A 27,956-nucleotide genomic window follows, 5' to 3' on the forward strand; every position below is an offset into this window, starting at 1 on the left:
GTCATCACCCGTGTCCTTTCACTGTGAAATTTATCATGCGAAGTAGAATTTATCCTGCAAATACAGGTGTAAGCCACTTTGGGGGGAATTACATAATTTGTTTTTCTGCTATTGTGGAAGAGAATAGCTTCCCAGGGAATTGGACTGAGAGGTTTCTGCATGTGTAGGGCAGAAATATCCTCTAGGATTTTTAACTTGACGCTGGGAAGAACCCTGGACTGGGGCTCAGGAGACTGGGGTTCTGGTGCCAGCTCTGCCTGCAGAGAGCATGAGAGAACTCTGACGAATTGGTTTACACCCTAGGCCTAGGTGTTCTCATGTGAAATGAAACTGACTCAGTGATCATCAGAGTCGCATTAAAAATAGGAGTTCATGTTTCTCTACCTCACAATGGCCTTCTCTCCTTGGTCTCTTCCAGTTGTTGGATTAAAGATGATCCTATCTTTTACATCGGTCCGGGAGGATCCCACGTGCCGCGGAGCGGCTGGGCCCGTGAGCCATGGCCGCTGAGCCTGCGCGTCCGGAGCCTGCGCTCTGCAACGGGAGAGGCCACGATAGTGAGAGGCCCGTGTACCGCCAGATATATGCGTGGGGCTTCCCTGGTGGCGCAGTGGTTGAGAGTCCGCCTGCCGATGCAGGGGACACGGGTTCGTGCCCCGGTCCGGGAGGATCCCACGTGCCGCGGAGCGGCTGGGCCCGTGAGCCATGGCCGCTGAGCCTGCGCGTCCGGAGCCTGTGCTCCGCAATGGGAGAGGCCACAGCAGTGAGAGGCCCGCGTACGGTAAAAAAAAAAAAAAAGATGATCGTATCTTTTACAGTTCATATGATTGCCTCATATTTCTCATGAATCTCCCCACGTTCTGCACTGTTCTTTTTTTTTTTTTTTTTTTTTTTTTAATAGTGTGCTTGGGGCACACTATCACCTATTCTGCCTTTTATTAATTTTATTTATTTTTGCTGTGTTGGGTCTTTGTTTCTGTGCGAGGGCTTTCTCTAGTTGTGGCAAGCGGGGGCCACTCTTCATCACGGTGCGCGGACCTCTCACTATTGTGGCCTCTCTTGTTGCGGAGCACAGGCTCCAGACGCGCAGGCTCAGTAGTTGTGGCTCACGGGCCCAGTGGCTCCGCGGCATGTGGGATCCTCCCGGACCAGGGCTTGAACCCGTGTCCCCTGCATTAGCAGGCAGATTCTCAACCACTGCGCCACCAGGGAAGCCCCTGCACTGTTCTTTTGCTCAACCGAATTCCATGAAATCCCAAAGCCAGAAGACTCGACGGAAAATGATGCTGCATGACCTCAAAGGCACAACCGGCCTGACGTTCTCGCTTGGCCTCATCTGGGGGTTTGCCTTTTTTGCCTGGGGAGCTGTGAGGATCCTTTTCTTGTATCTTTTTGCCATTTTTTTTTTTTTTTTTTTTTACTTTTTTTTTTTTTTTTGCTGTACGCAGGGCTCTCACTGTCGTGGCCTCTCCCGTTGCGGAGCACAGGCTCCGGACGCGCAGGCCCAGCGGCCATGGCTCACGGGCCCAGCCGCTCCGCGGCATGTGGGATCCTCCCGGACCGGGGCACGAACCCGCGTCCCCTGCATCGGCAGGCGGACTCTCAACCACTGCGCCACCAGGGGAGCCCTCTTTTTGCCATTTTTAACACTTTGCAATGTAACTGTTGCTTCTCTGTACTTTCTCTGGCTAGCTAAACCTCCATCAAGGTTTTTGCTGCTTTGGAAAATCTTACCTTTAGTATTCAGTATTTTTTCAAAGGAGGAAAAAATAATCCAAGGGGCCTCTGCTGCCTCTGCTGACAGGCAGCCACTAGAAACATTGGCTAGATGTTAGGGCTTCATTAAATGAGCCCACTCTCTCTTACTCAGGGATGTAGAGAGAAATCCAGATAGCTAACTCAACTGCAGCTAGTTGGCCACGTCTCTAGCGAACACTGATTGGCGATACACCCTACAGTATTCATTACATCAACACATTGAGCTTGTAAGTGTACAGATTCACACCTGTGTTGACATTTTGAAGTACATGATCCCATGGAGCATAGCAATTACTGGACAGTAGAAACATTAAACTGTTGACCCCATAGACTCTGGCCGCATCAGATATCCTCATATTGTGGGAAGGAGCCAGGCTAGGAAATTGTAGAGCCATAGAGGATTGAACGTGGAGAGCAAAGAGCAGTGGGCCATGGCAAGAAGCCAAGGTTCTGGTCTTGGTTTGGCTACAAATCAGTCTTGAAAACGTCACCACAGCTGGTTGAATTAGATGACGCTAAACGAATGACTCTATAGCTCTTTAGTCTCCTGTCTGTTTTCTGGTGAAAGGAACAAAGGATTCATGAAGTTATTAAATGGTAGGCCAAAGATGGCATGAGGAGTAAAGGGTAGGGCTCTGGTTAATACACCCCTGATAATTGCTGCTGTTCATTATAATCTGACGTTGCTTATCTGAACATCTTGGCAGGAAGAGGCATGCAGCATGATTTCCTGGGCGTCTCAAAGTCCACCCCATGCTCTTATCCTCAAGTTTGGCCCAGCTCATTTGGGGTACTGGGGCAGGCTGTGAGTCGACTTGGGCAGTCCATTGAGTTAAGGTCTCCCTTAGTGCTCTTAACTACTTATTCATTCAATAAACCCTTTTACCAGAGTACAGGGAACTGGTGGTCCCACAGGGTGCTTCAGCAAGAAACAGTTCCATGGTCAAAGAAATTTGGGAAATGCACAAAACTACCCCTCCCCATTCTTGAAATGACACAGTGTTCACTAGCATGGTACAAGCTCTGAGAAATTCTGCTGGGGGAAAATAACTTTAAAAATTTGTTTTAAATTGAACATTTTTTAAAACCTCAGAATCCTTTGTTATTGTGGTTGTTAACCCCTGAGGAACCTTGGGAAATATGAGTTGCTCTGCAGTTAATATAAGCCAGGCATTGGCAAGGTGCTGCAGGGCGTGGGGGAAAAATCCAAAATAAAGTATACTCTTTGACGGCAAGTCCTGTGATTCAAGAAACCATCTCATTTTAGAGCAATGCAGTGTATCAGTTGGAACTTTTGTCCCACTGGATTCCACCAACCTTACATAGCCAATTCTGATTGGAATATAAAGAGACACAAGATATGTTGTTCTCCGTCCGTGTGCCATCTTTATTCCTTCTGACACTAGGGACAGAATTTTTAGGAGCTCTCCACACTACTGTCACGTGGTTTCCTTTGAGGCTACCAGCGCTTGGTTGTATCTTAGATCGTCAACCGAGGGCCCGGTGATGGTTCTACACTTTACTTCTTGACTTTACCTGGCCTCCACTGAGATAGCCTTGTCTCAGTGGCCTGATGCTTTGAGAACGAAGCTGCCTTGCTCTAGAATGTGGACAGAGGTAGATTCGTGAACTAGGTGCCTGTGTGGATTTCTTCCTAAGCAGTAACTCCAGGCTACTCTTGGGCTCACGAGTTCTGAGGAGAAACACACTCAACCTTATGGAAAGAGGGGTTAAAGGAATAGCTGACAAAAGAACCAGAAAGCAAAGAAGTTTAGAGCTTAAAGCGGGGGAGGGGTGTTTTGCAAAAACAGCATGTGCTCCATTCCTGTGGTGGAAGGAGAGAGTCGTGTCTAAGCGGGAAGCCTGGATGGGTAGATGCAGAATCCAATGGGAGATCTCCTGAGGACGAAAACCAAAGCCCAGATCCAACGTCAACAGAGCCAAGCTGTCTCCGTCTGTCAGATGCACTTTATGTCAATCGAGCACCAAGCCTTGCTAGTTCCTAGTCCCGCCTACAAGGTAGAATGTGCCATCTTGCAGAAGGGGGTGTTTTCAGAGCTCTGAGTTTCAAACTCGAGTTCCATGGACACACACACACACACACACAGGTCTCAAATATTCAAAACAAGAATGCAATGAAACAAGTGAACAAATTAGCCATTTAAAAGACAGATGGCAGGGCTTCCCTGGTGGCGCAGTGGTTGACAGTCCGCCTGCCGATGCAGGGGACACGGGTTCGTGCCCCGGTCCGGGAAGATCCCACATGCCGCAGAGCGGCTGGGCCCCGTGAGCCATGGCCGCTGAGCCTGCGTGTCCGTGAGCCTGTGCTCCGCAACGGGAGAGGCCACAACAGTGAGAGGCCCACGTACTGCAAAAAAAAAAAAAAAAAAAGCAGATGGCAAGTTTGTAATTCTGGCTGAAGGGGGTTGCCCTGTGGTCGTGTGAAAAAATGATGCTGTTGCTGAGCCATTTCTGAAGGCGGGATGCACAAATAAAAATGCAGGTGACAAAAACCTGACATCTTCCTCCTGCCTATGTGCTGGTGAGTAAGCAGATCAATCTGTTATTGGAAAGAAAAAGGAAGGCTGTCAGGAAGAAAGGGCGAGCTGGCAGGCAGCTCATTGGAATTCACAGAATAACCTTTAAGTCTGAGAACTAGCTGAACTCCATGCAGGAAATCAGAGCAGTAAGAGGGGCTGGTTGTCGCTGTGGCCCCTTGTTCCTGCTGAAGCTGGAGGAGTTTTACCTGCTTGGAGACTGGGATTTGCTCTCATCAGGCTGCCGGACCACCTTCCAGGTAGCTGCTGCTCAGAAAAAGAGTGGAGGCTGCAGGCTTCCTCACCACTGTTGTTTGGTTACAAATGGAGATAACGCCCTCAGGGGAGGTAGTGGGGCTTGTCACTTGTCACCGTTTAGGCTCCAGATTGCTGCCTCCCACCTGGAATCAGAGAGTCTCAGCGCTGGGGCCAGGAAAGCCAGGTCTTCCCGATCCAACTTCCCATCGAGTGACAGGAAGTCACAAGCCACCACTTGAAACTTCCTAGAGACAGAGAGCTCCGCACTCCATAAAGCAGAGCGTTTAACATCTCTTTTCTTTTCTTTCTTTTTTTAAATTGAACTATACTTGCTGTACAATATCGTATGTTACAGGTGTAACATACAATTATGTATGTTACGTAATTCTTAAAGGTTACACTCCATTTAGAGTTATTATAAAATATTGGCTCTATTCCCTGTGTTGGACAATATATACTTATAGCTTATTTATTTTACACATAGTACTTTGTACCTCTTAGTCCCCTACCCATCCCTCTCTCCACTGGTAACCACTAGTTTTAATGTCTCTTTTTTAAAATTTGAAATATATTTGACATATCGCATTGTGTAAATTTAAGGTGTACAACGTGTTGATTTGATACATTGTACATCGTAATACAATTGCCATTGTCGCTTCTAATCAGCTCTGAATCTTATCTGGGTCATCCTTTCCCGGGGCGGGGGGGGGGGTGGGTTGGAGAGAGAGAGAGAGAGAGAGAGAGAGAGAGAGAGAGAGAGAGAGAGAGAACAACATCTTTTATAACCTAATCTTGGAAGGGACATGCCATCACTTCTGCCATATTCTATTGGTACAACATGGGAGGAGACTACATAAGGATGTGAATGACAGGATATGGGTATCACTGAGAGCCATCTCAGAGGCTGGTTCCCACTGCAGACCTTATCTCTCAAGCTCTAGGACAGACAGCAGCCCAGGAGGAAGACTGCGGTTGACATGAAACCTTGATACAGACCTTCTTGCTAGCACTGCCATTGAGAGGGAGGCTAGAAAGGTGACCTCGGAAAGCTAGTAATGGCCTTGGGGTTCCTTAGAAGGAGTATTGATGGTGACAAGAGTAGGCTTGAGTCTAGGCATTGGTGACAGCGAGTGAAAGAAGCTGGAAAAGACTGACCTTCTTCTCCTGGCTAGGGTTCCTCATTTTTGTGTTCCACTGGGTGATGAAGGAGCATGTCTAGTGGATACTGGTAAGATGCCATTTGGGGTAAGGTATTGAATTTACAGGTTTTCCAAACTGATGAGATTTACTTGTCTCCTGACGAGTTCATACACCATCAGCATCAGATGGAGACTGTTTCCATGTCAGGAAAAAGATTTGTGCTTTTGTGCGGAGATGAATGAAGTCAGGTGAAGGATGTGACTTCGGCCATATCTTAACATAATGAAGCTTCGCTTTTGGCCCAGATTCCTTGGACTGCTTGTCCTTGCTGTCACTTAAGTCTCAATTCAATTAAAAGAACATTGATTGAGTGCCTACGGTGTTCCGGGCACTGGGTCACAGGGGCTTTCTGGCCTGTAGCCGACAGTTGACTGAGCAGATGTGGGAAGCAAGAAGTCATGGTGGAGGAGGGACCTTGTCAGCATCCCTAAGATGCCTGGCTGGTGGGCAGCCCAGATGGACCAGTGGCCCTTCCTGCACGGTGGGAGGTATAGTGGACTCTGGTGTTGCCTCTGAGAATATCTCCAGTTCAGGCAAACTGGTTTTCTATGCATCAAAATGCTCTTCCATCCAATTCAGGTAGCTTCGCTCAGTCTCAATGCGAAGCTCAGTTTATTGCCTTTAGGGAAGGCGATGCTTGAGCTAGAAGATGCTATAAGTAGCACAGAGATCCAGTTCCTTTTTGCTGGGCATGTCAGTAACCTGCTGGTCCCCGTGCTGGGCTCTAGGGAAAGCGGTCTTCCTTGGTAAGTGGGTTGGCCCTGCCTGTACCACACATTATAGTTCAAACTTCTCACAACTTCATAGAAAACCTGCCTCCTTGAGGTACCCAGAATGAACAGACTGTACATTGGGCTTTATATTTTTAACAGGATCCTTAAGGTATAATTTACCCATTTGAAGTGTAGAATTTGATGAGCTTTCTGTTTTTAACTGTTTGGGCAGCAGCCGGTGTGGGCTCAATGTTGGGCAGAAACAGGGAAGACTGAAGAAAACCTTTGTACGCAACTTGTTGGCACCGTCCGTCAAGTCAACTGCAACTAGTTCCATTTTCAAATCTTTAGGCTCCGCCCAAGGCACTCCTTCAAAAACAAGCTCCCCAAATGGTGAGAGAAAAGGCCACACTGTCTATACTTATATTCCAGAGGTATTGAATTAGTGTGAGGCCACAGACGTGGTCTTGGGAAATGATTCCTGCTCAAAACGAAATGCACCTAGTGAACTTAGCATGTACAAATCAGTGGGTTATTAGATTCATGGAGGAGAGAAGAGACTGGAGGTAAAGAAAAAACTTGCATGGGTAATTGCAAACAATCGTCACAAACTGTTAAGATCCGAAGGCACCTCATACATTGTCTAGTGCAATCCCCTCATTTTACAGATGAGGGACCTTAAGCAGGAAGAGGAGAACGCCTTATGGACAGTCCCGTCAGCAGCAGAATTGGGGCCAGAAGCTAGTGGCCCCCAAGCTAGTGCTCATCACACCCCACCGAGAATACCGGCTGAGCTGTGCATTACTCTTAGAGGCTCACCTTCTTCCACAGGAAGCCAAGCTTCTAGGTGCAGAGACAGACGTGAGGTGGAGACGGGTGTTAGGAGGGAAAGTGTAGGGAAAGGATTGCTGTACAGGCCTAAAGTAAGCAGAAAGGCAAACTAGAGCAAAAACTTAAGAACTTCAAGGTGATGTTATGATGACTCCGTGTTCTGTGCTTCCAGATGGACCATAGTGCAGTGGCCTTTGGTTGCCTTTCTTAAAGACCAGAGTAGACTCCGGTTCACACACAGAACACCTCTGGTGGCCTAGCTGTAGTCATTCTCTCCATCTCAGTGCTGCTGGTAGAATGGCCTCATCCCCCTGTAGTTTTCATTCTATTGGCTCCGTCAGCAGTTCTATTTCCGAGGGCTGTAGGCAATCTGGAAGCAGTACGGTGGGTTAAAAAAGAAAGGCACCAAACTTAGAGTCAGAAGAGCTTGGCTCAAGTCACTAACCCCATGACCTTGGGCACATCACTTCCCTACTCGGAACTACATTCCCTCTACCTTCAACATGGTGGGGCGTGGGGGGCAGGATGAATCATCTCCAAAGGGCCTACCAGCTTCAGGACTGTGTGAGGCCACACCACTTTCCAGTTTAGGCTCATTGACTAGTGTTGGAGTCTCTGCCTCCATTTCTACATGGGCAAGTCGGTGCATGTGAAGAAAATCTTTCCGTGGCCACAAGCGTCCATCACATTTCTGGCCAGCTAACTTGCAGATATGTTGGTGCCCATGTGGAGCCACTGGGGAGCCATGGCATATAGAGGCACGAACTGTGGAAGGCTTTTAGTGGATAATAGTTGGATCTGATTGGGGAATATTTTCAAGAGGGTGAGTTAGGCTTGGCTCCCCTGCTGTCCTTGAGGGATATTGTTTCATCAGCAAATATACAGCCCAAATGGACATACTTTTCTTTGAAAGAGTAGTAGTAAATACCATGTCCAGGATTTTAATGTCGTTGGACCAAGCTATAGACCTGGAGAGCCCAGGGGCCTGCAGCCAGCACTGAGATGCTTGTCAGTTATGACAGTAACTCAGCCAGTGGGGCAGGTAGTCCAGCCTCTTGGGCCACAGGTTCTACGACTGCAACCTGGATGCTGCCATCAGACATATGGCAGCCAGAAACTCGATTCCATTGGCACTGAGTGAAAACTTGCACCCTCTGTACCACTAGGCACTCTCAAACTTGAGAAACAGCTGAACCTTCAGAGCAGGAATATCAAATTCATAGGGGATACAGATAGGTGTGTTATCATTTTATGTTGTCTTTTCCTGAAGGCCTCCAAGGTTTGTCCATGAGTAGCCTCCTCTAGGTTAAGGTTACTGTGAATAACATAGCCTGTTATTCACAAGGCAGGAAGAACAGATGCACTTGTAATTGCTTAACAGTACTGTCAGGATGAATTAATTCACCCCAAATTTAGATTAAACTATCCGAGGAAAGCACCACAACTTTTACTTCCTTTCTAATTCTTCTATTTACTCCTTCATTTGATAAACATGTCTTATGATTCTACTATGTGCAAAGTCCCTAATGCCACAGCTGAAAATGCTCTTTTTTTTTTTTTTTTTTTTTTTTTTTTTGCGGTACGCAGGCCTCTCACTGTTGTGGCCTCTCCCGTTGCGGAGTGCAGGCTCTGGACGCGCAGGCTCAGTGGCCATGGCTCACGGGCTCAGCCGCTCCGCGGCATGTGGGATCTTCCCGGACCGGGGCACGAACCCGTGTCCCCTGCATCGGCAGGTGTGACTCTCAACCACTGCGCCACCAGGGAAGCCCTCTTTTTTTTCTTTAATGCAGACAACTTTGACGAAGATCTCAACTGTTTCTCTCCTTTGAGTTGTGAAGCTGTACCTAATTGTGTGAGAAGAATATTACCTGTGGAAATCAAAATGAATTCCATTCACAAACAAAGATTTCTTCAATAAATCCCAGCCGAGATACCCACCTTCCCCTACCCCCAGATTGGGGAAAATGTTGATTTTGTGAAAGCATCTGCTTCAACTTTGTATTCTAAATATTATTTTGGAAGGGGCAGAATGAGATAGCATTTAGTGAATATTAAAGCCAGAATAATTCTCCTATTCATTGTAATAGTTGTTTCTTACATTTTTTGTAGAGAAGATATGAGCCTATAGTTATGATATGTTAGGGGAGAGCTGTCTACAGCGTTGGAGATTTTGTTTCGAAAGCTCTTGTGTCTACATCCTGAAAGGAAAAAAAAAGATCGTGATCAGGGTCCTTACAGTGCTGGGAGTCAAACGATTTCAGGCGGCAGAAGTTTCCAGATACCCAGTTGGCCTGACACCCACGCAGGCAGTAGATAAGAAAAGTCACAAGGTCATACCTTTTGGGGAAAAAAAGATGCTATCCTGTTGGCTTGTCATGACAAAGCACCTGAAATCCCCTTTACTAAAGTTACTCTTTTGATTGAAGCCCCTTGTTAAAATGTCAACATGTTTTGTGAAAACGATGGCTCATCAATCCACAGACACCCATCAGTCCCTTAGTGGGGACGAACTTCTCAACCAAGACAGCCCCTGAGGGCACAGGAGGCAGGGTTCTGAGGAAGGGAACAGAACAGGAGCTGTCTGAAGCTGGTGGTTTTTCCTAGGGAGCAAAGGTCAGGGTGAGCAACGGTAAGGGATGGAAGAGAGCATCCAAAGGCAACGGAGTGACCCTGAGGATGAACTTTGCCTGCCTTACACTGTGTGGCTAAACATGATGTGTGGCCTTCTTTTTTTTTTTTTTTTTTTTTTTTTTTTGCGGTACGCGGGCCTCTCACCGTTGTGGCCTCTCCCGCCACAGAGCACAGGCTCCGGACGCGCAGGCTCAGCGGCCATGGCTCACGGGCCCAGCCGCTCCGCGGCATGTGGGATCCTCCCGGACCAGGGCACGAACCCGAGTCCCCTGCATCGGCAGGCGGACTCAACCACTGCGCCACCAGGGAAGCCCTATACCATAACTTTTTAAACAGGTTTCTTAATGATGGTTTCCAAATGTTTGCTATTTCAAAAGAATGCTGCAGTAAATAGTCTTGTACATGTCCCCCAGAAAAGAAATAGGTTTGTGGACTTGAGGTTGGGGGACTATTTCCTAACACTGGGACCAGTGGCCATACAGCTAGTGACTGCTTCCTTTTGACTGAGTCCAGAAATGTGAGCAAGTAAAGGTTTCAGGGAGTTCTGACATTCTTTTAAGCTGTTTATCTGACCAAGTACAGCAGTCATTACAGGTGCTTCCTCTGGGCCCAGCCCTATGCCAAACACCACAGAGGATGCAGTGATATATAAGCCACAGTGCTACCCATAAGAAACTGGGGCTGTCCTTGGGGTAATAAAACATCCACACCAGTAACAAATTGTAGTAACAAATGTTCACCCTTCAAACTGTGTGGTAGAGACCCTCAGGCATAATATACAGAAGTCACTTAATTATAAATCTAATTCCTCAAATACTTATTGAGAATCCACTATGTTTGAGGTGCTAAATAAGACAGATACAATTCCTACAATTGACTGGGGAGACAGGAAACCAAATGTCCAATAACAATACTGTGTGTGATACTGTCATACACTATTACTGGAGGTTCCAATTTATACAGCTGGTGGGAGGACAAATAGATACGGCCTCTTTGGAGAACTGTTTCGTAGTTTCTAATAAAAAATTAAACAACTCTATGACCCAGCAATTCCACTCCTAGGTATACGCCTTAGAAAAATGCAAACATACGTCCACAAAAAGACTTGTACACAAATGTTCATAGCCGCTTGGTATTCATAACAGCCCAAAACATGGAAACAACCCAAATACTCATCAGCAGTGAGAGCAAACAAATTGTGGGAGGCTCATACAGAGTAATACTACATGACAGTGAAAAAAGAATGAACTATGGATACACAGAACAACATGGGTAAATGTAAAATATATACTGAGTCAAATAAACCAGACATTAAAGATTATATACAGTATGATTTCATTTATATGAACAGGCAAAAATAATTGATGATTGTAGAACTCAGGATAGAGGTTATCTCTGAGAGAAGGGTATATACTGGGAAGGTGCAAGAGGGAAATTTCTGGGGTGCTGGAAATGGTATATATCTTGATCTAGATGTTGGTTACAAAGGAACATACACATATAAAAGTTCATCCAGCTGCACACTTAAAATAGAGCCTTTTATCCACTTTATGTATGCTGTCTCTCAACTGAAAAGTAGAAGGGAAAAACTTTTTGGAGGGTACTTTAGCAGTATCCACCCAAACTTAAATGTACATGTAATTATCCCCAGAAATCCAATTTCTAGCATTTTATCCTAGCATAGAAATATAAAGATGTATGGGCAAAGTTCTTTACAGCAACCCTGGAACAGTGAAAACTGAAAATAAACTAAAGCCCAGCAATATCATAATGGTTAAATAAATGTGGGCTATATATAATATGAGATAATATGCAGCTAATAAAAAGAATAAGTTACATCAGTATGATTAATAATGTAAAGATGTCCACAATATAGTTTGTGCTAAAAAGCAAATTGCAAAATAGTACATATAGTATGATAAAATATGTGTAAAAATAAAACCGTGTGTGTATGCATATCCATATATACGTAGCCCACAGAAAGTTTGTAAGGATACACACCCTCTTGTTAACAGTGGTTTACCTCTGGGGAGAACGATTGGTGGGGACTTCCACTTTTTATTTTATATACTTATGGATTGTTTTAATTTTTATAAAATTAAAGCCTATATACTTTTTGTAACTTAAAATGTTAGTAATAAAAAAATAAAATTTTAGTAATGATCAAATACGTGTAGTGCTCTGAGTTTCCCTGTCTTGGCTGATATCATTCACTCACTGAGATAGTAACAGTAGAAGTAATCAAAGGGGGATTGTTGAGAAAGATGACGAATTCAGTCTTGGACATCTGGTTTTGAGATGCCTGCAGGACATTCAGGTGTAGATGTTTAGAAAGGAGTTGGATAGGTAGGCCTGGATCAGAGGGGAGCAGTTAGGGGTGGAGATAGAGATTTGGGGGGTATGGATGGCGATCAAAGCCACTGCAGGAATCAATGTGATTATTGAGGGATAGTATATAGCAGAATAATGGAAGCAAGGAGGCCCAGACATGAGGAACACGAAGGGGTCGACAGAAGCGGATCAGCCTGCAAAAGCCACCTTGAAGGAATAGCTAGAGAGGTAGGAAGGAAACCAAAAGTATGAGGTGTCATGCAAGCCAAGAAGGGAGAGATTCACAACAGACAAAGTAGTGACGATATGCTGTGGAGAGTGGAAATATGAAAAGGGGAGAAATATCTCTTCAGGATTTAGTGACAAGGAAACTCTAGTGAGATTAGGAGGTTGAGTGTGTAGGGGGGCAAATGTAGCTCTTTCATGCTTAAGGAAACTTTTTTTTTTAATATAGAATTTTTTCATGGGAGTCAAACTATTGAAACAAATGCCACTACCCCCCCCCACTAGCTGTTATTATTATTTCTTGTAAACATTTCACTAATTCTTAGAGAATGGTCTCATGGGAAGCTGCTCTGAAGTGCTTTTTCAGTTACTTGAGTCTGCGATCAGTGTGGTAAGTTGCTGGCAGGCATTCTGGTGAAAGACCCATCCATAGTTAGGAAGGATGAGGCCAGTGGGCAGATTCTAAACCTACACTGATTGCTCAAAAATATAGCTCTTTCAATAAATTTAGTTGCTACGTTGCAGGAGGTGGTGGTGGAGATGGGGGTCACTGGAAAGGATTGAGGCTGAGACAGATTTTTTTTTAATATAGTATTAAAATCAGAAAGACTTGAACACATTTACATGGTGATGGGAAGCATCAATAGCTAGTTGAAGTATAGAGATTGAAATACTGAGGGGGAGAGGGTACAATTTAGCCAACCGAGCAAGGAAGGAGGGGATGGGATCCATAGCCCAGATGGACAGACACCTCCTAGAGAGAAGGTGAGACAGCCCATTGTAACAGGAAGGAAGGAGGAAACGGTGGGAGTGGATGCAGGCAAATTGATAGATTTGGTAATAGGAATTTAAGGTAGTTCTCATCTGATAGCTTCTATTTTCTCTCTGAAGTAGGAGGTGATGTTACCTGCTGAGAGTGAGGGGAGAAGTGATAAGATGGAGAAGGTTTAAAATAGCTGCTATGGAGAACAGGAGGAAGCGCTGAGTGAGGAAACAGAAGAATTTGTAGGCCTCCTTCAAGCTCCACTTGAGGTCATAATCGGGGGGATGGTGTGAGTTCATCTCCTGGGAGTGAGGGTAGAGGTGGAGGGTCTACACAATGTCAAGATCTCTGATCAACTGGGTTACTTGATTCAAACAACTAGTTAATTCAGTGAAGGAAACCTGCTAACATAATTACTTGGCACTAGAAGAGCCCAAATCGTGATTACATCCGCAGTGGCAGCGTTTGCATTGAACTCCATCACCAGAGGCTCTATAGCATGTTGGAGAAAAGGAGACTTAACAGTAGCACCTCATTACTCTAGTCACAGCTCAGAAGCAGCTGCCTTTACTATTCGCACCCTCACCGACAATACTTTTCTAATTGGAATGTTTCTTTGTTTTTTGTTTTTTTTTTTTTTTTTGCGGTACGTGGGCCTCTCACTGTTGTGGCCTCTCCCGTTGCGGAGCACAGGCTCAACGGCCATGGCTCACGGGCCTAGCCGCTCCGTGGCATGTGGGATCTTCCTGGACCGGGGCACGAACCCGTGTCCCCCGCATCGGCAGGCGGACTCTCAACCACCGCGCCACCAGGGAAGCCCTAAATTGGAATGTTTCTTATTGCAGCATTACTTATGGTGACAGGAAGTTGGAGCGGCAAAATGTGGTGGACACACGTTTGGGAGTCGTCTTCAGCAATTAGAAGCAAGGGATTAGATGTAGATAGAACAACATGTATAGATTTTGAAAACAATACTGGGTAAAAAAAAATAGCAAGAAACAGGATAATATTTACTGTAATACCATTTACAGAAATTAAAGACATTCATTGAAAATGATAATACGCATTTTATAAGAATACATACAAACAAAAATATAGTAATTAACCAGAAGAGAATGGTGGCCAATGAGGGAGGAGAGTGTGAATGACATGCTGGGATGGCCGGGAATAAATAAATTCTGTGTTTGATTAACTCAACCTTCTGCACCTAAGGCACTAACTAAATACAGAGGTAAATAAATCCAAACACTTCCTAATCTCTTGAAGACTTTGTTTCAAGCAACACCTTTATCTCCAACCCAGAATAATGGACTCATACAGGATCAGAGCTGGGGGAGAGCGTGCAGGTCATCTAGGGCTGCCCCTCACCTCACCACTTATTTTTATTGAGGAAGAAACTGAGGCTCTGAGAAGGGAAATGACTTGGCCAAAGTCACACTCTCAGTTGCAAAACTTAGACTAGATTCAGATCTCCCAAGCCCTGTACTCCTTCCCCTGAACCCTGCATATCCACTCGAGAGAATTCTCACTTGTTTTGTTGTCGTTGGCCTCTTAAATGAATTCAACTTCATCCTATGGTTTCTGTTTATTTTTTTTAATCTAAAAATAAAAGCAGGAAAAAGGTGTACTGCCCTGCTTTGCTTACACAGGGGAAGAGCGGTTAAAACCAGTGAAACTTATCCCAAGTGCAAGCGTTCTCAACAATTTTTTTAAAAGTCTATGACACACTTTTTAAAAACTTTTATTGGGATATGAGCTAGATTGAAGGGCTTTTGAAAGTTTACTAAACAAGGCAGTAATAATAATAATGTAGTCCCTACTTCACTGCTACGTCTCACAGGGCCTGGGATAGCATGGCGACATTAATCCACGTGTTTATCAGCACATGTCAACCCTGTGTCATGGTTTGAGTAGAACAGTTCCCTGCACTGACCACCCTCACTTATATACCCTTGAGGCATGTGAACATGCAATCTTTCTGGACCTCTGGAGTGATTTTGTTCTGTGACATCCATTTGATGTTGTTTGATGTTGCCCTATGCCTCTTCCCCCTTTGCAGGTTGAACTCCAGTCTCTTCTATATTGTGTGGTCTACTCAACACAATATTCTTTACGACGGTCATCATCGTGACATTTTGCATGTTTGGTCATAGTAAAAGTACATCACTTTCTTGACTCACCAGAGGGGTTCAGGGCACACCTGCTGAGCCCCACTGCCACAGGCTATAATGGAAGGCAGCAGAATGGAGTCATTATTAGTATCAGAGAGGCCAGGGTTTAAATGCTAGACCTGTCACTGTGTCACCAGCCCTTGGCAACATACTTAAGCTATTTAATACAATCCAACAAAAATTCATGGACCTATTATAGGCAAGGTTCTGTTCTAGGGGCTCGGGGGTACGGTAGCAAATAAAACAGATGAAAATCCCTGCCCTCATGAGCTGGCATTTTAATAAGGGGGAGATAGACAACAAACAATTAACATAATAAATAAGTTAGAAGGTAGAAAATGTCATGGACTAAATAAAAAGTTGAGAAGTGTGCTTGGGTATTGGGTTGCTGGGGAGAGGGTGCAGGTTGCAGTATTAAATAGGGTGGTCAGGGTAGGTCTTATTGAGAGGTGACATTTGGGCAAAGAGGAAAGGAAATTAGCCATATGGCTACCAGTGGTGGACAGAGGTATTTCTGGCAAGATCAAGGAACAGGGAGGTGGCAGTGGAGGGGTGAGGAACGCTTGAATTCTGGATATATTTTGAAGGTGGATCCATCATGATTTCATGACAGATTGGGTATGGTGATTGAGAAAAATAAGATATCAAGAATGACTCCAAGGTTTTTGGCCTGAACAACCAGAAGGATGGAAATCCTGCCTGTAACTGATGAAAGGTATAGTTACTGCCCACATCTGATGAAAGGCAGAGTTTGGAACAGGTTTTCCTTCTTTCTTACTTGTTTATTGTGGGGAAAGATCAGAAACAGTGTTTTGGACACGTTGAGATGTCTATTAGAAATGGTAGTGGAGGATTTCCCTGGTGGCACAGTGGTTAAGAATCCTCCTGCCAATGCAGGGGACACGGGTTCGAGCCCTGGTCCGGGAAGATCCCACATGCTGCGGAGCAACTAAGCCCGTGTGCCACAACTACTGAGCCTGCGCTCTAGAGCCTGCGAGCCACAACTACTGAAGCTCACGCGCCTAGAGCCCATGCTTGGCAACAAAGAGAAGCCACCGCAATGAGAAGCCCGCGCACCGCAACAAAGAGTAGCCCCCACTCGCCGCAACTAGAGTAAAGCCCGCGCGCAGCAATGAAGACCCAATGCAGCCAAAAATAAATAAATAAATAAATAGAAAGAAATCCTAGTGGAGATGATGTTGAGTAGGAACACAAGCCTGAAGTTCAAGGGATAAGTCTGGGCTGGAGGTACAAATTTGGGAGTCGTGGGTATAGAGATGGCCATGAGACTAGGTGAGACCACCTGAGGAAGGCGTGCAACTAGAGAAGAGCTCCAAGGACTGATTCCTGAGGCCCCACAGCATCAAGAAGTCAGAGATGGGACACAACCAGCAAGGGAGACTAAGGAGTGATCTGTGAAGTTGGAGGAAAAGTAAGACGGCGAGGTGTCCTGAAAGCTAAGGAAGGAAGTGCATGGAGGAGGGAGTTATCCACTGTCTTCAGTGCTGCTGACGGGTCAAGGACATCAAACCACATCTCACAAGATGACCTCCAAAGAACACATCAGCTGAGTTTTCATCACATCTGTGTTCCCTAGAATGTAGTAATTATATGTAACTACCAGAGGCCTAGGAAAAAAGCTTCTTTCAAAACCACAATCCTCTCTCAAAATGGGACAAGCATCTCCATTAGTGAGCATATCTCTTAAGTGTGACAAGGCCGTAAAGTTGGCCTCCTTTTTTCCTGTATATACATTATTTTTTTCCTCTCTCAGCCCCTAATTGCCAAGTTAAATGTCACAGAAGTAAACTGACATCTGAGAATTTTCTCCTGTCCAAGCCAATACACCTTCTAAAATCTTTTTAAGATGGTGAACAAACGATATTACATAAGCTACAAGTTGTGAAGCCTGAGCAGACCTGAAGAGAATTTATCTGTGAAATAAAATAAAACTTAAAACGAAGTTAAGCTGAGAAGTATTGAATATATAGTGGTATACACAATAGTTAGCGTGCCGTATGTTAATTAGGCGTAAGTGGTGAGCTATTAGCATGAGTGATTTGAATTAGTTATTCTGTTACACAGCCAAGCCTGATTGCATCTTTCCTCTTTGTTAATTTTCCAGGCACTAATATTTCTATTAATGATGAAGATGTTGATGTTCTCCAAAACATCACATTCTATCATGTTTGTTTACTTGTTAATTCCTTTCTGTTTCCAAGAAAAGGTGTTCTTCCTTTCTAAGAAACACACTTCCATCACCTCCTCAGGGATCTACCTCCATCAATTCCTTCTCCTCCATGACCCAAATCTGTCCTTTGCTCACAATGTCCAAACCTCTGGCATGCTAAAATTCCTTCCCCAGAATCTGTCTCCCCCACAAGCCAGCACCCTATTCTACTTTCTTCCAGCACCAAACCCCTCACAATCCCCAGTTTCTCATTTTTCAGTCCTTCTTCCTCCCCTGCACTACTGAAACTGCTTGCGCAAAGATCACCAAGGACCTACTAATTAACTTATCTGATGATTTCCTCTCAGCCCTTATCCTTTTCAACCTCTTGTAGCATTCCAAACTATTGACACCCCTCCATGCTAAAACTTTGTCCTGCCTCAGCTTCCTTGACACCATTCTGTCCTGGCTCTTATTGGCTTTTCCCCGAGTTCTCTCCTCAGTCCTCTCCTCTTCTTGCTTTGTGTATTCTCCCTGGGAGAGATAATTCACTCCTATGGCTTTTGTTAGCAATAATATGCTTGTAAATTTCATGTCTGTATCTCTAGCCTAACCCTCTCTACTGAACTCCAGCCCTATATTTCCAACTCTTAATGGACATCTAAATGACTCCTAGACACCTCAAAGTCAACATGCTCACACCCCAACTCATTAACTTAATCCCACCTTCCCAAATGAGAAATCTGGGCGGCATTCTCAAGTCTCTCCAATGTCTGGCCACCCACATTCAATTTGTTCCCCAGTTCTGAAATGCCTCTGGAGTCCTTACTTCCCTCTTCTTCTCCAGGTACCAAGAACTTGATTCAGTGTCTCTGCATCTTTTATATGAAGTCTCTCCTCCCCCATCAACTCCACTGGCTTCAACCACATGGAACTGCATAGCCTTCCCTGAAAGTGCAATAATGTCTTCCACTAAGGAGCAGAGCCTAACTTACTTATATTTCTCAAATGTATTTCTTATATTGTAGAAAATGCCATCTGTGTTCAACCTACAGTATATGCAGGCTCCAAGCCAATTATGCTGCGTTACTGAGTATTCAGTGTAAGGAAGCTCTGGGGCTGATGGGCTGCAATGTGCTTTGTTGTATTAACAGGGCCCTTTGGGTCCCTCGCTGGTCTGTGACCCCTTCCCTCTGCCCCGCTCTGGAAGTATTATGCAGATTAGAAAAGATCAACTAATGACCAGATATCATTCAGGGGACTCCTACCTTATTCTGTGCAGTGAAGATCTATAAAAGGAAAATGCCCATTTACTCATCCAAAGCAAAATGGAACCCCATGGTAAGCTGGAAACTGTAGGCCTAATTCCCGGTAGCGGCCTTTCCCCGGTGCCCTCCACTCAACCCATTTGGAGAGAATGGATCTGATTGCAGTTCTCTCAGCTCATTGTAAAGGAGTATTCACATTCAACAAAGGTGTATTTTAAGAATATCTCTGTCACATTGTTACATTTTTGTTTCAGACAAGAAACCCTAGCATAGTACAGTATTTCTTAGATCTTTCCTTCATTTCTCCAGCCATAGCCCAAATGCAGATCTTAACCACGTCATTCCTGAGCAATTATAAGGTCTCTCCACCTCCCATGTTAGTCTACGTGATTCCTCTTTCCAAAGCCATTCGCTTATTTATCCAGTCTGCCTATTGGTTCATCAGTTAACAAGCATTCACTAACAGTTGTGCACTGGCCACTGTGCTAGGCCCTGAAATAAGGGAAGGGGGGGAAGATATAAAGTAAATCAGGGGACTTCCCTGGTGGCACAGTGATTAAGAATCCACCTGCCAGTGCAGGGGACATGGGTTCGAGCCCAGGTCCGGGAAGATCCCACATGCCGTGGAGCAACTAAGCCCGTGCACCATAACTGCTGAGCCTGAGCTGTAGAGCCCATGAGCCACAACTACTGAAGCCCGCGCACCTAGAGCCCGTGCTCCGCAGCAGGAGAAGCCACCGCAATGAGAAGCCCATGCACCGCAACGAAGAGTAGCCCCCACTCGCCGCAACTAGAGAAAGCCCACGCGCAGCAAAGAAGACCCAACACAGCCAAAAACAATAAATAAATTTATTTAATAAAAAAGTAAATCAGACCCGCACAAAAGGTCCACAATTCAGCGCTGGAGATAGACATCTCTGCCTGGAGAGACTCCATTCTCCTCTCTGTGCGAACAATTCTTCGTGCTTCAACTCAGCACTCAAATATCACAGGCAGAGGGGTTTGCTGCTCCTTGGTGCTCCCCCAGCTCTTTGTTTACACCTTCACTGGGGTGCCTGTTGCAGTGGATTGAATATTCTCTCTTATCTCAAGACAGTGACCTCCTTGAGAACAGGGATTATGAGCTTTAGACGTGTAGAGCTTAATGCATCAGAGATGGCTCAAACATCACCGAACGAAGTAACGCAAGAAGAGTTCAACTTCCTGCCACACTGAGTTCCAAGCAGAACGCCACCTGTTGAAGGGCGGGGGCTCTTCTTTATTCTGCGAGACCTCTTCTGCAGCCAGACAACCTGCTTGCCAGTCCATGAATAAACAATGATTCGCCTGTCTCCAGCACCCAGACATCCCATTCCTGGCCCACCTGTTTGTATCCCAGTGCTTCTCAACTTAAATGTGCACCCAAATCAGTTAGACATCTTATTACAATGCAGATGCTCAGTCAGGAGATCTGGAAGAGGTGCCTGAGATTCTACATGTCTAATAAGCTCCCAGGTGAAACCCGTGCTGCTGGCCCAAGGACCAGACTTGGAGTGGCGAAGACTCTAGCCAGCTTTCCCTATTCTTAGGCCTGCTAGTTATTTAAGTTAGGACTACCCCATACGGCTTTGTAGAAATGCCCAGCATCAAGGCACCCAGCGGAGGAGGATAATGATGGTTGAAAGCTAAACCGTGCTTACCAGGCTCTGCACCCTGGCACTGGCCACATCTGCTGGCAGGAAGGGGCACCTTCCCCCTGCCTTTTTTCTACTTCCCACAAAGGCTCTGTAAGCCCTGTGCACCTCCGGGACTGCATCCATCGGAAGGGAGCACCTTTTTTCTAATTCACACAAAGCTGCCCTATGGTCTAGCAGCCTCGGTCATGAGTGACACCCAGCCTACCCCGCTCCTGTATCTTTTGCTCCTTTCTGACTAATCACTCAGGTTGCTGGTTCTGTATACAATTTGGTTTTGTTCTGTCACTTTCATGGGTGCCCCTGCATTTGTTGAAATGTGAGAAACAACAGGATGTTGTACTGTACTGTACCCTTCATCATAGGACTTGGGCTCTGGACCCAGCTCCTTTTTTACTCACCTCATGACGTCAGGCAAGGCACATAAAGCCTGTGAGCCTTGGTTTCATCATGTATCAAGTGAGGATTGTTAAGACCTGCTGTACCGGCTTCTCTTGGTTATTGTGAGGATCAAAAGTGATAACCTGGGGGAAAGCCCTTTGTAAATTGTAAGGTTCTGTACAAATGTTAAGGATTATTACGAAGGGGTTAGGTGGCATATCTTTAAATCCCTTTGTAATTCTCCCCAGCCCGGAAGCACAGTGACCTGCGTGTGGCGGCTTCAGAGCATACTACTGGTCGACCAGCTGACTCCACAGGCGTGTGCTCTGCAGATTCTCTCTAAAAAGCCCAGCGACTTTGGCGAATGCATTGTGTGCCAAATTTAGAAGGAACTGTAACTCAAGTCCATCAGCTTGCAGAGTCAGCAGGAAGCTAACATCTTTCATGCAATCACAGTGGTTTCACAGGAATCAGTCTGTACAGAAACACCAAAGACACCAAATTCCAAAAAGTTGCTTTTAAAGGTAATCTTTCATTTTTTTCAGATTTGGAAGGTTGACTCACCTGTTTATATGCTAAAAAGAACCCCCTTATTTTGATTTCTGAATACTTTCCCTCCTAGTAGTCAAACTTATTATAGAATAAAACATTTTTATAATTGCTTTTTAATATGATGGAAGGTTGGAACCTTTTCCAATGACAAGGAAATGAGAGAATATAATGGAATGATGTCTTGTAATTTTTATAACTTCCAAATAGCAATGAGAGAGTCGTTCATTTATTCACTGAAGTTTCCTTCCAGAATCACAGAATTACTCCTACACAGCAATTAGGAGGGAGAGATGAATGTTTAAGCCTTAGCTGTAACTTCTTCTGGGGAGGAGGGGACTAGGTTTAAGCTGTTGGCAATGGGAAAAGCTAATTAACAAATAGAAAATTTTAGTTATTATTTTCCTATGTTCTGAAAAGCTTTTCCAAATTGAGGAGTTAAATAAACCATCGCTGTAATCTTCAACAGTTTTCTTTTAGAAAGGAAGTCAAGGTAAATAAATCTAAATGTTTATATTTTAAGTGTTAATCTTTACTTTAAAAATATGGTTCTTTGGAGAAAGGTTTCTTACCTATCACTTGTCAAAGTCCATGGCTGGGCAGTTCAGTGGGTAGGAGCCCAGAGCTAACAATTCCGCATGTTCAGAACCTTGTGGGCCCCTCAGCTTCCCCCCTTCTCAAGGTTACAGCCAAGCCTGCCAGTGTGGGTCACAACTCACCAAGGGCACTGGCCAAGAGAGTGGGGAGGGTTTCAAACAGAGCCATCCTCGCTCCTGGAGAGACAGCTCAGAGTTGATGACTTACTCTTGGGACTTCATGAATTATTTCCTTGATTGCCAGAGAGGCCAGGACAATTTCAGCCTTCAGGTGCAGTAACTTTCTATCTTCGGCTCCTAGTCCATTCCTGTCCCTCCTTTCCTGATGGAGTTGCTGATTTTTCCTCCTTATCTTTCCTTTAGCTTACCTGGGAATATGTTCTCTCCCAGTCTCTCTATCTCTGCCTCTGTCTCTCTCTGTCTTTGTCTCTCTCTCTCTTACAGTAAGCCTCTTCAGATCTTCTTTAGAAGTCGTTGGCTGTTAGATTTAAGGACAGCTGACTCAACAGCATATCCCAGTGGGCAAAGCTTACCTTCATCTTCTACTTAGAATCTTTATTTTTTAAATTTTTTTGACACTTCTCTTCTTCATCTCTCCTTGACATTTGTTTTCTCACCTATGTACTTGACCAGTTAGTGCTGAGAAAAGAATAACAAAAAATTAATGAGAAAGGACATGTGTGTTAGTATCCCATGTATTCAAGCTCTTCCAAGAACATTACTGTTTTGCTGAAAGTTGTGTGCGTCTGTCAAGAGTGTAAGAGCAGAAAATGGGATTTTTGAAGATGGATTTTTATTTCTTACTGCTTTAAACCTAGAGACTAGTTGCTACAACAAAAATCACTCGCTGGCTCTCCTCTTCAGCAATGTCCTAATTTTATATTTGTCCTAATCTAAATATACGTGACTTTCAAGCTATGTCAAGTCCTTTTGGGAAAACGATGGTGTGCAGATAAAATGTTTTCTTTGTTTTGTTTTGTTTTGTTTTGCCTTGCCTGCTGTTTTAGTGTTTTACAGGCTATGGTGTGTCTCCAGCATTCATTCATTCACTCCTCATTCATCATTCATTCATTCATTCATTCAATAATCACTTAGGAAGAGCCTCACTTTGTGCCAGCTCCTTTGCTAGGCCCTGGGGACACAAAGATACACAAAAATTAAAAATCCCTTTCCTCAAGGAACTAGGTATAAGGAAGAAACAAAACTGCCCTCATAGAGCTTACACATTAGTGAGAGATGCAGACATGTTCACAAATAACTACAATATTACAGAGAATTTATGTGCTATGAAGGATACAAGTAAAGCTAATGATAATGCAGAGGATGCAGTGACTAATTTTAAGTTGGGGAGGATGAGGAAGGCTTCACAGAGGAGGTGGCTTTTAAGTAGAACCTTGAAAGATGAATTGGTTTCTCTGGGCCAAGGCGTAGGAGAAAGGTATTCCAGGCTGAGGGAACAGTCTATGGGAAACCTCAGAGGTATGGAAGAACTTTCTGTGTTCATGTCGTTAGGTGGGGAGAAGATGATGAGAGAGGAGGTCGGGAAGCAAGTGGGAGCACTTGGAATACCAAGCTAAGGTAAGGACCACTCAGCACTCGGGGGCCTTCTCAACATGCTTCCAACCTTGCTTTCATCCTGATCCCGTCACTGTCTCCCATGGTCTCCCATTTTCCACCCCACTTCTGCTGGTGGGGGTGTAGTGACTGTACTGGTTTCCCTAGCATGACTCTCAATACCCATTAAGGACTTGCACTGGTACTTCTGCCTCTTTCTACTCCTGGTTGCTTTGGGTAATTCTCCATCTTAGCCTCCAGTCCTTGGGATCTAAATCCAACTGCCTTTGGCCTATATCCTGGTTAATTCTCTGCCCCCAGGCCCAACTTCCCTACACTTGCAAGGAGGGTCAGACAGCAATACGATCAGACAGGAACTCAGCTAGCAGCATAGGGCTGTGGGCTGATGATTACTGGTTTCCTGTGCAGCTTAACTAGCTAGAGGCTAGGGAGGGGGCGTTCTTGCACCAAAGAATACCCCCAAGAGGCAGAATAAGACTACAGTTAATTTGATATTTTAGGAAATTGAGTTTTGAAAACTCAAGGTTCTAAACATAAGGACAAATATCACAACATTGTGGCACCAGTGAGTGGCTTCTTGGAAAAGAAAAAAAGCAAATGTGGATGATTGAAGGGGAAGTAAAGGTGGCCTAATTTTCACCTTAAATACAGTTATTTTTCCTGAGCTTTTCGGTAATATTGGGGGTGGGAGAAAGTTTGGAGACACATTATTGATATCTTCAGGCATTTCAATGAAATAGTTTATATTTATCCATTGTCATTTTTCTTCATTTTCTTTTCCTTTTTTTCCAGGTTAGCAGAATGAAGAACCTGTAGTGTGGGTCTGGGTAAGGCAGATCTGTATTTGAATTCAGGCTCTGCCACATATTAAAGGTGTGACCTCAAGCAAGGCATTTAATCTCTTGGAGTCGTAACTTCTTCTCCTGTAATATGGAGATAGCAAGTAGTACTTACTTGGTAGGGATGTTGTGAAGATTAAATAAGGTAATACATATAAGGCATTCAGCAACAGTGCCTGACACATAGTAAGTATTCAGTAAGTATTTATTTTTGCTGTTGTTATTGTCATCATTATCCTTTCATTGTGCCTCTTCTGATACCTTCATTCACAATTCTGTTCTTAAAATGTTATCTCCAAGGCAATCAATATTAAGGAGGCAGAATGGTTGAGATTTTACAGATTAAAGTAAGTATAAGGGTCACTGGTTATCTCTACTTAGAAGTTCAGTACTGTAACTGACATCAGTTAGAGAACAGCCATTGACCATCAAGCTCCCATTAATTTCTTTGAGATTATCCCCAATAGATAACCCAGGAGCAATGGATGCCCAAAGATATCAATAATGTGTCCCCAAACTTTCCCCCACCCCCTGTACACATAAAAAGGCTCAGGAAAAATGTATATTCTAGACTTAAACAGGAAACACCTGTTTCATTGGCCAGAGTTACTTAAACAATCTTTTAAGGCCTGCATAGTCTCAAGGGAGTTGTCTCTATATGCTTGGATTCCTGCACAAAGGATTGGTCCCCTAACTATTGTACTTTCATCTAAGAGCACTGGAACTGATTTGTGTCATACACGATTGCTGCTCTGTCCCAGGGAGGGCAATTTGCCTGGCCCAGGTAATTAATTGGTCATTTGATAAAATTATAGAACCCTCCCTTACTCGAAAACATCCCTTTTTAAAATATTCATAGCTGTCTCAATAGAACGATAAGTAAAGAAGCCAGATCTGAGAGAACTGAGGAATGAATGGTAGGTAAGAAAGTGGAGAAGGCACAACATGTGAAGACAACTATAAAACAGTTTTGCTGTGAAGGGGAGCAGGAAAATCTGAGAAGGGATGTGGAGTTATGGAATCTTTTAAGAAGGGAGATTATAATAGATTATGTTCAAATGCTGATGGAATGTTCTAGTAGAGATGGAGTGATTGAAGCTGTAGGAAAGAGGGGAATAAATAAAGGAGTCAAATCCTTGAGTGGGTGAGAAGAGTTGGGCAACAGCTTGCAAGAAGTGAGCTTGAAAGAAGGAGGTAGTCTTCACTGTATCAAGAGGAAGGAGCGGACATGTACAGATGAAGGTAGAATTGTGGATTTGGTGATGACACGATTCATTCATTCAATGAACACATACCAGGCACAGTTCTGGGCTCTATCTGAGGATAACGTGAAATAGACAAAGTCTCCCCTCTCACGTCATGGAGTTTTCATTCTAAGGGAGAAGACATATAATGAAGAATTAAAAACATAGAATATATAATAGAATTTCAGAGAAATACAAGTGTTAGGAGGAAACATAAAATAGGATAAGGAGTCACTGGGTGGTTGTGTGTATGGGGGAGTTGAAGTGGTTATTGTTTCAAAGGGAATCAAAAAATGTCCTCTCTGAGGAGCAGAGCCCTAAAAGAATGTGAGGGGAGAATGTGTCAGAGAAATGGAACAATGAGCAAAAAATCCCTGGGGGAGAAACATGCTAGAAGCACTGATGAAAGAAGGCAAGTATTACTAGAACCTAGCAAAGAAGAATAGAGTCAGAGCTGGAAATGTGGGCATGGGAAGTTTATGATCATCCTTATAGGCCTTGGTAAAGACTTTGGATTACATTCTAACAGCAATGAGAAGCCTTTACTTTTATAAAGGATCACTCTGGCTACTTTGTAGGTAATGGACTGCAGAAGAGCAAGAGAAGAAGCAGGGAAACTAGGTAGGAGGCTATTACAGTAAGCAAGGTGAGACATGACTATACCTTGGACTGGGATGGTGCTGTGGAAGATGAGAAGTAGTTTAATCGGTCATGATTTTGATAGTAGAGTTGAATGGACTTGCTGATGGATTGGTGTGAAAGCAAGACAGTAACCCAGGATGACGCCTAAGCTTTGGGGCTGAGCAAATAGGTAAATGGTGGTACTATTAACTGAGATGGGAATGACTAGGAGAAGAATAGAGTTTAGTGGGAAAATCTAGAGGATTTTTTTGGAAGATGTTAAATGCAAACTCTATGTTAGACAACAAGTGGAGATGGAGAGTCAGCAGTTGGAGAGATGAGGCTGGAGCCCAAGGGAGAAGTCACAACTAGAGACATCAGTTTGGAAGTCATCAACTGAGTGCTGGCACTTGAAGCTATGGACATTGATACAACGACATTAGATAGAGAAGAAAAGGAGTCTGAGGAATGAGCTCTGGAGCACTCCAACATTTAGAAGTTGAAAGGATGTGGATGAACTAGCAAGAAATGCTGAGATGGGGACTTCCCTGGTGGTCCAGCGGGTAAAACTCTGCGCTCCCAATACAGGGGGCCCAGGTTCGATCCCTGGTTGGGGAACTAGATCCCGCATGCATGCCGCAACTAAGAGTCCACATGCCGCAACTAAGAGGTCCGCATGCCGCAGCTAAGACCCGGCACAGCCAAAATAAATAAATAAACAATTTTAAAAAAAGAAAGGCTGAGATGAAGTGGTTACCAAGGTAGGACAAAAACCAGAAAAGTGTGGTTTGCAGAAAGTCAATTGTATCAAGAGGGAGGGAAGGAGGGAACCACTGTGTCAAATGCTTCTGTGAAGTTGAGTAAGATGAGGGCTGAGAAGTGAGCTATTGATTTGACACATGGAGATCACTGGAGAGATTATTAAGAGAAATTTTGGTGGACTAGTGGAGATGAAATCCTGATTCGAGTGAATTCAAGAGAGAATGCGAGGAAAGTAAATGAAGACAGTGAAATTCTATAACTCTTGAGGAGTTCTGCTGTAAAGAGGAGAAGAGAAAAGAAGTGGTACCTTGAAGGATATTTGGCTTTTCTCTGATGAATGATAGAACACGTGTTTGTATGCCGAGGGTAATAATCCAGTACAAGAGGAATCTTGATGATGCAGGGGATGGGGCCATATATGTTGGAGCTGTATTCTCCAGTAGGCAAGAGAGGATGGGATCCAGTGTACAGGTAGAGGGGTTGGCCTCTGGTTTGTGTGCGATTGAATTACATGGCTAGAGAGGTAGGTAAGTTGGTAGATTTTGTGATAGAGACATATGAAATTTTCTTTTTATCATATCTATTTTCTCAATAAAGTAAGAAGAAAAGTCATCTTTTGAGAGAAAAAGTAAAGAGAGTCTTGGAGATTTAAGAGGAGAAGCTGTGAAATAATGGTCTGGAAGAGTAGGAGAGTAGCTTGACTAGAGAAATGTATACAGTAGGCCAGCCAGCCAGTACTGAGAGCCCACTTGAGGTCTTGGCAAAAATATTAAGTAAGATGAGTCAGTATGGTTGCGTGCTTTCCTTCAGACAGGCTTATCTGCTCAGGAGCTAGCACGGAGTAGGTGGAAAGTTGGGTT

General features: G+C 44.3%; 1 protein-coding gene across 1 annotated transcript in view; it reads left to right on the forward strand.

Moving 5' to 3' along the window:
• Positions 1 to 27,956, forward strand: part of ADGRG4 (adhesion G protein-coupled receptor G4) — a 98,485-nt gene that overhangs the window by 52,511 nt on the left and 18,018 nt on the right. Inside the window, 5 exon segments of the mRNA XM_032618987.1 lie at positions 419 to 472; positions 819 to 871; positions 1,231 to 1,398; positions 6,680 to 6,859; positions 9,088 to 9,149. Coding sequence (XP_032474878.1) covers positions 419 to 472; positions 819 to 871; positions 1,231 to 1,398; positions 6,680 to 6,859; positions 9,088 to 9,149 — 517 coding nt within the window.

The sequence above is a fragment of the Phocoena sinus genome, chromosome X, assembly GCF_008692025.1.
Source record: "Phocoena sinus isolate mPhoSin1 chromosome X, mPhoSin1.pri, whole genome shotgun sequence".
NCBI classification, from domain to species: domain Eukaryota; kingdom Metazoa; phylum Chordata; class Mammalia; order Artiodactyla; family Phocoenidae; genus Phocoena; species Phocoena sinus.